This window comes from Mauremys reevesii, linkage group 20, assembly GCF_016161935.1.
Source record: "Mauremys reevesii isolate NIE-2019 linkage group 20, ASM1616193v1, whole genome shotgun sequence".
Lineage (NCBI taxonomy): Eukaryota > Metazoa > Chordata > Testudines > Geoemydidae > Mauremys > Mauremys reevesii.
Genome location: NC_052642.1, coordinates 13,738,235 through 13,752,900, shown reverse-complemented (window position 1 = coordinate 13,752,900; position 14,666 = coordinate 13,738,235). Strand labels below are relative to the sequence as shown.

General features: G+C 43.0%; 2 protein-coding genes across 3 annotated transcripts in view; one reads left to right on the top strand and one right to left on the bottom strand.

The window, feature by feature from the left end:
* Nucleotides 1-14,666, top strand: part of PIMREG (PICALM interacting mitotic regulator) — a 76,598-nt gene that overhangs the window by 46,319 nt on the left and 15,613 nt on the right. Inside the window, exon 1 of one of the 2 annotated variants that reach the window (XM_039507598.1) lies at nucleotides 13,396-13,523. The exons of the other annotated variant lie outside the window; for it this stretch is intronic. The gene's annotated coding sequence lies outside the window, so the exon portion shown is untranslated. Of the gene's footprint in view, nucleotides 1-13,395; nucleotides 13,524-14,666 lie in introns of those variants that run through there. 2 annotated transcript variants of the gene reach the window in all.
* LOC120387215 (F-box only protein 39-like) lies at nucleotides 8,922-13,351 on the bottom strand. The gene is made up of 4 exons (XM_039507594.1): nucleotides 13,221-13,351; nucleotides 11,466-12,709; nucleotides 9,859-10,035; nucleotides 8,922-9,098 (listed from the first exon to the last, which is right to left on the bottom strand). Exons 2-4 carry the CDS (start codon nucleotides 12,477-12,479, stop codon nucleotides 8,970-8,972), a joined length of 1,320 nt encoding a protein of 439 aa, XP_039363528.1. The 5' UTR covers nucleotides 12,480-12,709; nucleotides 13,221-13,351; the 3' UTR covers nucleotides 8,922-8,969.

Genomic DNA, 14,666 nt, shown 5'->3' with positions numbered 1-14,666 from the left:
AGTTGGCAACCCTAACGAATGCTGCTTTCCTGTTTGGTGAGGTGAGCGACATAATTACAGAGGTTTACACTGCAAACATTGAATATAACTTTATAGTATGGGCTACAGATGTTCTGAGATCAACACATATAGAATCCTACAAGCTTTTCATCCAGTCTAAACACACTAAACACATTCTTATCAACTTAGCCCCTGTTTTAACAGGGCGAACACACAGGTAAGCCAGACTGGTGACCAGCATGCATTTCTTATGCCCCTTGGCATGAGCTAGTACCTGGTCTGTCAGTGTTACAATAATGAGTTAATAAAACTTGTGATTTGGGAGCACTACATCCTTGATTAGACTATAAACCAGTTGGTGCAGGGACCATCTTTTTGTTTGGTGTTTGTACAGTGCCTAGTGCACTGGGATCCTGGTCCATGACCTGGACGCCCAAGTGCGAGGATAATACAAATAACAATGATAAAAGTGGCTTTCTCGCTGCTGCAATATAAATTCTTTAGGGAAGGGGGTTTGTGGGGCAAAAGGGGAATTGTGTTTTATTAGTTGGTCAGTGCTGTGTACAGTAACAGCACTGTACAAAATGAACAGACGCACAGATTAAGTAACTTGTCCAAGGTCACGCCAGGTGTCTGGCAGTGTCAGGAATTGAATCCAGCACTCCTGAGCCCTAGCACTGTACCTTAACCACAACGCCAACTTTTTGCTCCCGATTATTTGCCTGCAAAGGCTCATGAACACTAACAATCTGTACTTTAAATACCAATTATTGAATTATTTCTTATGCTACCCTATAAGAACTCTAATATTTTCCTTTCTTTTGGTGTGTACAGTACTTTTAATTATATAATGCAATTGTTATGTTAGGGGATCATTATTTCTCTGCTACAGCAGAAAATACTTTTTGTACCTTGCTTTCCCCTCTTTTTCCCCAGATAAAGAAATTTCAGAATTCTTGTTACTGTTACCGGGAGCTTTTCTTCCAAGACTTAATAAATAAGTGTAATCCTAGGAACAAGTTTTTGTTGTTTTTAAGAAATCATTTCATCTTCATCTCAGGCTTCTCTAGAAACACCTTTCCTCGGTCATCATAGACCACCAGATGATCTCTCCATTAAAAGAGAAATATATCAGAAGGCAGCACTCTAGTGGAAAATACAATATTTATGCATGTTGATTTGGATTTCAGAAAGGAGTGCTTGATAGAGTACATAACATCTGACACAACCCTGACTTCTGTTAAATGATGGAATATCAAGTAGAAACACACATCTGACAGACTATAGTTCATTGAAACCAAAGGCGACAGACAAACCTTTTGAGAGTCTTATTTATTTGTATTACAAGTAGCCTATTATGCTAGACATTGTACAAACATGTAGTAAGATAGTCCCCACCCCAGCAATCTTATCAAAATAATCAAGAGAAATAAAAAGTTGGAAGCAAAGCCAGGTGAAATGACTTGCCAAGGTCACACAGTCAATCAATGTCAAAGCCAGAACTTGAACTGAGGTGTCCTGACTCCCAATGCTATATCCACTAGAACATGCTGCCTCTCAATATACATACGGCTTCCTTTATATAGGACTTTTTTCTTTAATGGAGTCATGTCAGCAGATCATGTTCCAAAATAACATTTGACAATTGCCAGCAATAGACAGCCTGATTTCTCCAGCGATTGTCTTATTTCCATGAGGAAAAGTGATTGATAAAAGACTATTTATTGAAGGCTCATTTTTTTTAACAAAAATTAATGATTTGTGGTTGCAAATGAGTCATGAAACAATTAAAATCTGGCAAATCTGAGCAAAATTGCCTAGTATTATTGCCATAAAAATTTCTGTGTTCTAATTTTGTATGCTTGCCAGTGGAACCAGTTCTTATCATCCAGGAATATCTGTTCAAAAATTATCAGTTAAAATCACCAATAATTTTGCATCAAATTAGCCACAGGAATTGAGCTGAAAGATAATCATCAGTTCCTACAGAACTTGTAAATATAGTTATGCTAGCCTTTTCAAAAGGTATAATAAATATTGTATTGCTTTCTTTACCCACTAGATCTCTGAACACTTTTCCAATGTGGGTGTCTATTATTTATACCCATTTGTTCTCCCCTACCAGTTGGCTAATGCATGTTCACCTGTAAGACCAACAGGTCCTGATCAGGCCTATCCCACTATCCACAGGAAATCCCACGGTGGGGTAAGCATAACTAGCAGGTTCCTCATGCCTCCCTCTCCACTATTATCACCAATAGTGCAATGGGGCTTGTATGCCCACCACCTGTGGCTCTGAGAAGACTTCCCAATGATGGAGAATGGGGATGTTTCCCGTGGCAGTTGAGGGCAGGGATTTCGGTGGTCCACCATCTATTTTACAGAGTCTGTGTTTCACGTGGTGCTGTTAAAAGGTTGAGAGATGTTACCAGTTTTGTGAACCAGTGGCCCAGAGATGAGGCTCTTTAACCAGTTTTCAGACACATTCTTGGCTATATTTACAGCAGGGCTAGTTTGAAAACCGAACTTTCAAGTGCAGAGATGCCATGATATTAGTTGATAGCCTTTATGGTGACATAGTGCGATGGTTGAACTGATAGCTGTTAGCCCGTTTCACACCCTTTGCCTGGAAGAGACTTTTCATCAACTTCAAAATCGCACATTGACTCCTTCAAAATTATAAACATTGGATGTACATATTTTCTTGCCTTTCCTTCCACTAAAACACAGGGATGTGACCTGGGATTTGAAACCCTCTGCCTCCATTGCCATGTACAAACTTTAATGAATAAAAGCAGGGATTGCTCACCTTTCAACAGTACCTGTCATTGGAATCGGCACAGCTCTCACAGGTTCTTAGTCATTGTGATGCCTGTGGCAATGAACAGCTTTGGATCTGCTTAGAAGTTTCTGTGGTTAGCAACACTGACACTTGCTCGGGGTGTTCTTAATGTGTGATGTAAAGAGACAGCAAAGCATTTTCCATTTCCTCAGGAAAGATGTTAAGTAAATTCATGGTGAAAGATAAAGAGGCAGCTGGTAGATTCTACCACTGGAGGAGAACTGTATTTGGCTCTGATCTTGGTCAAATTATGAGGCAAAAATTATATGTCAATAATAAAGAAGATTCTTAGGTTTTTAAATACCAGAGATTTTTTTTAAGGATCCAGATCAAATGAGCAAGATGAAGAATATGTACAGCTGTGAGGTAAATGTAAGGCTGGTTTTCATATAGGTGTGTTTACATATGAAGTCTGTTTCTGAATGGAAGCCCATAGATATGTAGGACTGAGGCCGATAGTGCAGTATGCTTTGTGCTTCTACAGTAATTTGGTTGTATTAATGTGCATGTAACTTTCAACAAAACCTGAAAGCACTTAATTTTTTTTTTCAAACTTACCTATGGACCCGATAATAACCCTAGTGTTCCTCCTTGTGGACTAGCCATAGACTAAGCTGGAAGTTGTATACATGACCTGTTTGAGTACAAAAAAGCTGAACATGCTTTTTTTTCATTCAAAGACGTAGCTTTATTCCCCTGATCATATAGCTCGAAAATTGTGCCATTTATTATGCCCAAACTTGCATGTGCAGAGACAAAACCAGTATTTAAAATTTCAGCTGAAAGGATATTTTTAGAAAAGGTTAAAAGCAAGTGAATGCTGGAGTTCTTAAAAGATTGTCCTTTCCTCACAAGAGGAAATTACATTTTGTGCACTACATTTATGGCAGTACTGCTAACAACTGCTACATTTGTTAAGGGGAATCATTTTTGTTATATGTAACTTCATCCAAATCTCGCTGGTCGCTTTAACGCTTTTCTCACTCATTCTGCATTATTCCGAGTTGCTGTCTTCCAAAATAATCAGAATGAAGTATACACTGCCACTATGCTCTAGTTTTGGTGCTTTGCATAGTTTAACAAAACAATATTTAATTCTGTCCTTTGATTTATATAATTATTTTCCTGGGTTGTTGTCATGTGCTGTCACACAATAAGCCCCCATTACCTCAGACTGAATTTATAAAGTGGAATGTGTCAAGCAAAGAATACTTTTTCATTAAATTCTGATGGAAAATGTAACATTGTTGGGAAAATTCTAGCAAAAAAGGTTATGGTTTTCAGATCAGATTTAGAACTAGTCAAAATTGTTCTCAAAAATGGAAAATGCAATCAGAAAATTCTCAGTTTTTTTCCCCCACCCCCAGTATTGTTTAGAGTTAGGAAGATGGGTCTTCTGAAGCAACTGGCATTACCAAGGCAGGATACTGGCTGAGAATGGGCCGTTGGTTTAATCAGGTATGATAGAATTTGGTGGAAGTTTATTATATGCCTGCCTGCTTCCATGTAAAAGATGCACAGTGACATTACAGTCACGTGCAGTCTTTGCCATGAGCAGGTGCATTCAAAGACCACTTTGGTTCGGAATGTAATTACCAAGGTTAATCTAGTGCACAGTTACCATTGTCTGAACAAGTAAGTAAATGCCATTAGCTGCAGGTACTGAATCACTGCACCATTAATACAAACATGTCTGCTGCTGTCACAAACTTCCCCTGCGCTGTTGTGAATACAGCCTCATTGTGCCCTGAATGTAACTGCACTATGGGAAGGAGAGGGGGGTGCCAGGGCTAAGTGGAACTAAAGTGCTTGTGCATCAGTCATTTGTGCCTCTTCACTTGAATGAACAAGATATTTCTGCTTTAATTAATGTTTGTGGCAACCAAGAGAAACACAGAGAAGATTATTTAGCAAATGTCTGATGGTTACTGGAATAGTTCTGATGAGCTCTCGGAGGGCAGGGACTCTCTCTGTGTGTGGGTGATGTCAAGCATTCTTGTGGGAGCTGACCAAATAAAAATATTTTTAGTAGGAAGGTTTTGTTTTTTTTTTGGTTCTACCCTTTATTCCTTTCTTGGGACATCAGTGCTGCGGCCGGGAAGGTGGGTCATTAGATGCTTCTGGGGCTAACTACGCCCATAATTAGGTGGGTATACTCAAATATCAGCTGTGCAAGGCTCTCTCAAGCTATGGGGTAGAGCTGGCCAAAACTTTGAGTGGGAGCAGGTGGTGGGCATGGAAGCACCCCTTAAGCCCCGGTTTCCCAGGCTGTCTGTCTGTCCCCTGTAGCCTCTGTTCCCCAGGAGGAGGACTCACAACTCACTCTGGTTTCAGTTGGCTTAGTCTGCACAGAGAAAGCAGCGAATCTATCTCATTGCAACCTGTCATGCTTAAGGCTGTTCTAGATGTGCCTACTTCAGTATTCTAGCATTTTGTTAGTGGTTGGTCTATATGAGTGTTGTCCTAGCTTATTTGCTTTGATGGTAAAAGCTTGAGAGCAAGAAGTTATCCTATAAATACTCGAGTGTGTATATATAGTGTATGACTGCCGTACTTAGGGTGACCGGACAGCAAGTGTGAAAAATTGGGACGAGGGTGGGGGGTAATAGTCCCAAATATTCGGACTGTCCCTATAAAATAGGGACATCTGGTTACCCTAGCCATACTGTCTGGAAACAACACAAGAAAACATTCTATAGGATCTAGCCCGGTACTAGGAGGGAGAGAAACTGGAAGATGTAACAGCTCTTCTCCATCTCTCTAACTTCGTTCACGTATTCTAGGTACCTATTTAACCCAGTTTCCTCTCAATGAGGTATTGCAATGCCACCAAAAGCCACATGATGGCAGCACTATACAAATGTACTGAAGAGACAAGGTGGGTTTGAGGGAACATCTTTGTAGGGGACCAATTCCTACTAGTGAAAGAGACAAACTTGTCTCTTGTCTCTTCCACCAACAGAAGTTGGTCCCATAAGAGAGATTGCCTCACTCACCTTGTCTCTCTAATATCCTGGAGCCAACACGGCTACAACACCACAAACATAAATGTCTTGAAATAAATCCTGCCAAATTTAACTCAGCAGAAGAAACCTGCCTTTGTCAGGCTGATATCTCCAAAGCAGAATAAGGTTAAAATAGTTATTTTATGGGAAAACTATTTTATTCTAGCCATAAGACTGAACCTTTTGAATCCATTTTTTCCCTCTGCAGTAGGATAAACAAACTGATTCTCTGTCCTTATCTCAGAGATAGCATGTGACATGCAGGGCCAGATTGTGCTCTGACATACGCTTGTGCAAAACTGAACTAACTTCACTGAAATTAACCAGGCAGCTACAGATTTTCACAGATATGCCTAAGAGCAGAAATGGGCCTAGTGTGTATTAATTAAAACTGACTTAAAGGCCTCAACGATGTCTGTTACAGGTCTGTTTGTAAGCTTTCCATTTAACAATAAAGACATGATTTTTTTTATTCCAATAGGCTAAACTCTTCTGTTATCTAATGCCATCCACATCACTATTTTTCATTGTGACAAATTTATATAGGCTAGTACAGAAGCTACTATACAATTGGTCACTTGTACATTTGGTAATGAAGTCATCCATTGGGGAAATCTGGGTATTACACCCACCACCACCCAGTTTTGGTGAGAACTAATGTGTTCTTGACCTCAATATTAATTCCACTTTTTGAACAGCATTTTGCAACTCCCTTTAACACAGCCTCTTTCTTTTTTACTTCGCACTACAGTATTTCACACCGGATTTATTCATAAGGAGCCATTGGGCCCAGTGATTATACTGGATAGTGAATTCAAGTCCTATGAAGACTGGTAGGACCAAATCTGCAGCCTAAGGAATGCCATAACCACTAGAAATCAAAATGACCAGTGAAAGAATAGAAATATTAAATATCTGGTCAAGATGTCTGCTCACCAGCTGAGCTGTTAATCATTCTTCAGCAAAAATAAATTATAGATCTACTGTATCCCAGTGAGGGGAGAGCTCCTCTCCTGTATTGGAGCTGTACTAAGGATGATTATGCCCAAAGGGAACAAATCTATTGGATGGGAGATGGGAAGTTGCAGTATTAAATGTTGTTTTACTTATACTTAGATTGTTAACTGTCTGGGGCCTACCACGCCTACCATAATGGGGTCTGGTCCATAACTGGGTCTCCAAGACGTGGATTATTACACAAATACTAAATAAACTTTTAAACCAGGTTTAGCTTCCCCTTGCCAGTTTACTGGGTGTTCTCTGGGATACATAGGCTGGCTCTTTATGCATTTATCTCAACACTTCAACCAGACTTTCCTCTGGGTTTTTTTGTACATCTTTGGGTAGGACGCAGTGATTGTGAACAATGCTGCTTTGACCATCGTGGAGTCTGAAGTCTTCTGTTTATCTGTTAAACAAATTTGACAGGAGTGGAGGCAGGGAAAGCTTCCCATCACTGGTTCAGCAGGATTTAGTAATGACCTGGAGAGAGCGACCAGCTTCAGAGGTGAAATAGTTCAATCACAGGGCGCATTTGATCCTTAGTTTCTGTCCTTACAGATAGACCGCAATGGTGCCAGTCAGAGCCAGCCATGGCTGTGACCTTTGTGAAGTGGACATATGGCACTTAAGAACTGGCTAGAGACCACGCTTCAGCCAAACATTAAGATAACTGCCGGTCCTGGCAGAATAACATTATCTACCTCCTTCAGGGCCATTGAGATGGGGCCTAAATGCAGAGACCAAAAAAAATAGCAATCATGAGATGCAAAGGGCCAGGTGCAAGCCACAGGATTTTAAAATCACCCAGGGCTCTAAAATTCTTCCCCCTTGTATTATCATTATTCCTCACTATTACATTCTGGGGAAGGTTATTTTGGTGTTTGTTTTGTGTTTGTAAACAAAAAGCCTTCAAAACATGCAGGATCTTTAAACATAAAAAGGGGGGAAGGCTACTGTCTAAAATTTCCCCAGGAGTTACCAATAAGGCCTGACCACAAACTGACTCCATAGGTCTGGGTAGTCAGGAGTTTGGTTAAACCCTCCATGAAATTCCTGCATTTTAGGTGCTCAAATGCATTTGTTCTGCTTTGACTTTCCTTAACATTCTCACCATGTCTAAGAGTGCTGTCTTCTGGAGGCAGGGCTGCCCGGGGGCGGGAGGGGGAAAGTGAGGTGATTTTCCCTGGACTCTGCAGGGGCCCCCATGAGAATATAGTATTCTATAGTATTGCAACTTTTTCTTATGGAAGGGGGCCCCTGAAATTGCTTTGCCCCAGGCCCCGTGAATCCTCTGGGTGGCCCTGTCTGGAGGTGACTGACCACAATGTCTTGAATTCCTAATTCCTTCTTGAGCGGCTCTTTCATATCCTTGGGAATCACTCCAAGTGCTCCTGTCATCACTGGGATCATCTTTGTTCTAGCTTTCCAGAATCATTCCACTTTGTGGCAGAGTTCTTCCTACGTCACTGTTTTCTCTTCCTCTTTCTTGTTTGTGTTTCTGTCTGCTGGTCTGGCAATATCAATTAGCATCATCTTGTTTGTCTTCTTTTCTACAACAACTATGGCCAGCCTGTTTGCCTGCACCCTTCAGTCTGTGCCAATTGTCAGATCCCATAAAATCTCAGCTTCTTCTCTAGAGCACTTCCAATTCGGTGATTGTAATACTGGGTGGTGTGTTTAAGTCTCTGCTCGCCACAGAGGCTCCAGTGATGACACTTGGTGACCTAATGATTATTACTGTAGTGCCCTGAGGCTCTGCCTGAGATCAGGGCCCCATTGTGCCAGGCTCAAACTCACCCGTGGAAACCCAACTCCTGTCTCCAAGAGTTTACATTCTAAATAAACAAGACAATGGGTGGGAGAGGACACAGAGGCACAGAGAGAGGTGGTGCCTTGCCCAGGAATTAGACTCTAAGACCAGGTCTCCTGAATCCCACTCCAGTTTCCTATCTGCTGGGCCACACTGCCCCCTGTTTCAGTTTTAGTTGACTTTCCCTTTCAGGAACACTGCTAATGACATTCAGCTCCCCTATAGACTTCCTCTAAAGAATGAATTCAGGCATTTCCAGATGTGACAGATTATTTTTTTTAATTCTTTCACTTCACAGATCACACGCTTCTCACATCATCGGGTAGGCGATGACAAAATAATTAAGCTCTGAGTCAATCAGGTCTCGATATCTCCTGAAAATATCTCGCAACATTCGATCTTCTTCAATGGTTTCATACCGATTTGTGTAAATCCTCACCTGTGCGGACGAAGCAAAATCATATCTGTAAGAAGCGCATTAACTGGCCAAAATTAAGCTCCAAAGCCCACGTGGCTATTGAGTTTTCTAGATAAGCATAATATCTAATAAGACAGGTCATCACTGGGTCAAATCCGGAAGCCCTTACTCCGGTTTGGCTTGGGCAAGACTCTTAGGCCTGCCAGTGAAAGTTGTGCCTCATGAAAGACTCATGAAAGACTCTCACAACCCCTCCTTGGGGCATTTCAATGGACGGCGACACTGGGGAAGGAAAGACTCAGTGGGTTGAAGAGGGCTTCTCCAGGAGCCATAGATTCCTGGGACCTGCACAGATCTTGGGGAAATCTATAGAGGCACAAGCCAGCTCTGCTTGTCCTAAGACCCTGCTGGCTCTCGGGTAGCATGGCTCATTTAGACCAGTGCGAATGTTGCTTCCCCTGGCTGCAGTTAGTCACAGGACTATGCTTTGCATGGGGCTCCCCAGCTATTGTGAAACAGGGCTGTGTTATTTTGGAATACGCTTCATGGACCTGGTCAGGTCTAGGGAGACCCATGCCTGAATGGTCCCCTCTCAAGTGGAATTTGGTAATACAGTACATGTATGGTTCTTGCACTTCCTCGCAATCCTTTCCTCCTGTGTGTTAACATTAACCTTAAACCAACATTCAGAGGAGGGGGGCTGTATTACCCTGTTCATAAATCTATGCTTCTACTTGGGGTTCTTTGGGTGGAATGCAACTTTTGAAACACAGGATTTTACCTTCATGGTCCGCAAGGTGCATTTCCCTTCTGCTTGATTTTGTAACAGCCTCTCCACAAATGCAACACGGAGGAAGGCCCAGATTTTTAGGAAGAACAGCTTCTTGCATGATAACACAAGCTGCAGCAGCTCCTCATCCAGTGATTCATGGCTGTTGTTGAATTCGAGTGTTAATTTCTAGAAAAGACAAATAGTGAATATCTAGATCTATGGCCCAGGTGTTCTGCTATTGCAATTGCCCTGGGATTCAATCAGCAAGTCTTTCCTTGCGCTGCTGATAGGGTTGACTTACAGGCAGGTCATTGTTTGTAACTTGGAGCTTATGTAACTTATAATTCTAGCATAATAGCACCCAAAGGCCCCAATCAGAATTGAGCCCTGTTGTGCTAGTCACTGTATATAGATATCCCCTTCCACAAAGAACTTCCAATAGTGATGGAAAATGCATTAAATAATGCTCAGAGTCCCTGTAATGTGGTGTTATGAGAGGTTCTTACATGGATTTCCAGAGATCAGTTCTGGAGAGTTTGTTCTGATCCCCCAAAACATTTGTGTTCGGGGGAATAATTATAATTCAAAGGGCTGACTGTAAATTAAAGGAACATTGTGATGTGACCGTACTTGATGCACCAGAGAGAGTTAACAGCAATCACTACTCACGGATTCAAATGACCATTTTCAATCATTAGCCACAAAGAATGTCTGTCAAGGGACATACTAGACATCATTTTTTCTCTTCCTATAAATCAGGGTTTCTCAAACAGGGGTCGCCACTTGTGTAGGGAAAGCCCCTGGCAGGCCGGGCCGGTGTGTTTACCTGCCCTGTCTGCAGGTCCGGCTGATCGCGGCTCCCATGCCGCTTCCAGCTGCTCCCATTGGCCTGGAGCAGCGATCCACGGTCAGTGGGAGCCGCGATCGGATGGACCTGCGGACGGGGCAGGTAAACACCCCGGCCCGGCCCGCCAGGGGCTTTCTCTACACAAGTGGCGACCCCTGTTTGAGAAACTCTGCTATAAATTGATTTACATATTAAACCTTGTATAGAAAACCTAGTATAGAAGATGCAAGATTATAAAGTAATAACTTACACTGATGCATGTACTTATGCCTAGGAAGATCTCAAAGCACTTTACAATCTCATATCTGAATTGTTTGAAAGGAACACTATATCTTCTTCCCTCCACTAAGCCACGGCCACCTCTGTGGTACAAGGTTGCAACTTTTTAAGCGGGCACAGCAGTTTATGGAGAGGCAGTAATCTTTTCATGGCTGGAACAATCTTTTCTTTGTGTGTGTAAATACATAGTTGAGTGGGCCCAGTTGGGATCTCTAGGTGCTAGCTCAGTACAGTTAATAATTAAGAAGAAGTAGAAATAATGTGTCCAACTGAGCTGATGGAGGAATTTAGACGGGCAGAATATAATTAGCTAAACTGGACTTTGGTTGGGAAGCTGGTGCTCACATCTCTTGTGGAAAAACTGCCTTGTGGAGCTCTAATGACCTCCTGGGTCAGGGTTTCACTTTTACACTGACAGTTTAACCATGGCCACGTGGGCGTTGTGCCAGATTAGTGACAAAACGATAAAATGTTTCTGTTCCCACCATACCTGCAGACTGTGCTTGTATGCTGGTAAGAGATTGGTGAGGGTCGGCCTCATCGACCAGTCCGGGTCACTGAAATAGCAGCTCCGTAGACTGATGCTCCTGAGTGGGATCTCTGCTAAGAGTATCCTGGCTAGACTGTCGTGCTTCATGACCCTTTCAAAGAAGAAGTTCACTTTCAGTTTGGGTGCTCTCTTGGCTAGGTTGGCCCAGGACATCCCCCAAACCACCTGCCCGTGAGGGTCATGGATGTGGCACTTGATGTTTATAGTCCAGAGAGAATGGGCGTTGTGCTCGCACAGGATGTCCAGCAATTCATCCGAGATGCAGTTGTAATTGAGAGTCAGGATGACCAGGTTGCGGAACGTGGACATAGTCTGGTGGAACAAGGGGCTGCTGTAGATGGAAAGATGGTGGCTGAAGAAGTCTTCTATGTTGATTTCAGAGGCAAAACTTTTGTTTTTCAAGTAGCTCAAAGAGCTCAAAAGCTCACAGCCTTCTTCCAGCGTCACTCTTGCTCCTTTCAAGCTGAGATGAACAAGATGTGTGCCCATTCTTTTCAGGAAAATAATTAAGTTCTTGATAAACTGATTCTTAATTATGTTTCTCCAGACCAATCGGTCCAACTCCAGGTGCTGAATAGTTAGGGATACCAGACGGCTGTTACATTTGCCCAAGCGCGAGAGAAGCCCCCTCATAGTCACTTGAAATTTTCGGGTCAAGACAGCATTGTAAGGATTCAGGAACTTGATCTCTAGGTGTTCCAAGTACTTGCCAAATCTCTTGACGTACCACAGAGCAGATTCAAACTCGGATGTGTTTGACCTGGATGGCCGCCCACTGAAGGTGATTGTTCTTGTTCTCCAGAGAGATCCTGAGTGCATGGCTTGATTCCATCTCTTACAGACTAAAGCAGCCCGAGATCTGTCCCTGTCGTCTAGCCACCAGAACACATGGCTCAGGCAGATGTTGGGCAAATAAGCCCAGCAACTCTGCTGGAGTTCACTGTCGTTCTCCATCAAGGAGACAGTCAGTCAGTTCCTGCTGGGTGCAAAATCAAAGCTTAGATGGTCTCTAGATCAGGAAGGCTGTGGCTAGTTTGTTTAATGTTACTTGACAGATCAAACACTTCTAAGTGAATAGCAAAACTCCTGCCTCTTTACGTTCAAAAGCAACAATCCATCCTTTGCCTCTTTACATCCAAATGCTGGTGACCACATGAGCTCTTAGGTCTAACCTGAGATCTAACCTAAATCAAAAGAGAAAAGCAATGAGAAGAGTACAGTCACACCAACAGCAAAGGGTACAATTTCAGTACCGTGGCCTCCATAAAGCTTAAACATCACATGGTAAAATGATAGAGAGGTCTCAGTATCAATCTGCTAAATTTTTTGTCTCTGGAAACTCTCTAGAAGCTCCTAGAAAATGCCAATAAAACTGAAGACGTCTCTTGTTGGGGATCAGTTCTTTCTTGAAGCATGCTATGTGCATGGAGCTGTACAAAGAGTTGCTTTCCTTTGCACTGCAAAGATTAACAGCACTGACTATCTAAATGGACGATCTACATCTGCTGATCTTAGCTTTTCTGGGTTAACATCACAGCCTGTTTCAGGTGGCCCTTTAAAAACCTGGGGAAGATTTTCAAAACATTTTTTAAACTGGTCTAGCTCTGGGATTAGCTCTGGGAGTGAGGAGATCTGATGAAGAGTGGTGAAAATAAGGGACAAGAAACATTTGGGATGCAAGAAGAAGTTAGTTACCCGTTCTGCTTAGGAGGCATTCAGACCCCAGCGGCCTTGCTCCCTGCAGGGTTCAATGATCCCCTTGCCTGTTCCCCCACCCTAGGGAGCTCAGCCATTGTCAGGGAGCAAGAGGTAGCCTTTGTGATGTCATGGGCACTGACTTGACTTCATTGCAGGCAGGAGCAGTGCAGCCAGCTGAGCAGTGTTACGCACTGCGAAGGCAAAGGGGAGGGAAAGATGTCTTCTTTGGGGGTTCGGTGTGGAAAAGGGACTCTCAGGGCTGGCTGCCGTACATACTTCTCCCTCCCCCACCCCCAACAGGTGATATATCTGGACGCTAAGGGTCAAACAGTAAAGACAGAAAGTAGTGCTTGCTACAGCTTGTGATCTAGGAACTGCAAGCCTCATGTGTGATGATTTGGGGATTCTATGTACAACTTACTCCAGTTGGATTGTATGAGCAGTCTGTATTCTTATGTCTTAAACTGTCTCTTTCTGTGTTCTGCCTCATGCGCCTTGTTGTGCTAAGGAGACCAGAGAGTGGTATCAGCATGTTTGTCTATGAATAGATTGGTCAATTAAAAACTGAGAGGGACTCCAGGAGACTTGGGGAAAGAGAGGGGCATGTTTTTGTAGCAGAAGGATCCTTTTTTTACTGAGGGGCCATCTGAATAAGAAGGAGGCTGGCTGCAGGAGAGAGGGGGAGAAATATCCTGTGAATCAGGGGAGAAGCCTGACAGGGGATACTTGGATGTCACAGAGGACTCTGGCCAAATCAAGATTGATGAGGAAACTGAGGCAGGAAGGGGGGAGGGTATAGGTCTTTATTATTTTGTCTGTCTGTATATTTCTTGTGCTAGCTAAAGTCAGGAATAACTGTGTTACAAACTTTTACAAAGCCTGTTTGTTATCCCTGAAGAGGTAAACTCTAACCCAGACTGCTCACAAGGCTGGAGCTCTGGGAAAGGATGTGCTCACGCAACTGACGTGTCTTTGTGGGGAAAGGATCAGCTTTGGTCCTGGGGCCTCTGGCAACTGCACTCTGAGTTCCCTTCTGTGATAGAATATGTGCCCAAGAAGTGTGCCAGAGAGGCCAAAGAAAAAGATGCTTGAACCCTACCCAGAGCAAGGGAAGCTGATGAGCACAAAGGTCTAGTGTGGCGTAGGGTTGCCAAATATTTTTGGATGACTTCCTGGAGATTTCATCACATGACATTATCTTTAATTAAAGATTAATCTTTAATTCCTGGAGACTCCAGGGCAACCCGAGTGTGGTGGGACCCCCTGCTGCATCTATTCACCCAGTGGGCACCCAGCAGCTGGGTGAATGTGCAGCAGGGGGTCATGACATCATGCATGCAATATAGGCTGGTGCCCACTGGTGATGAGATAAGGCCTTGCTTTCATCAGAACTTTAATAGACCAGGATCTAACTTCTCTCCACTCAAGGCTAAGGTCTATGGA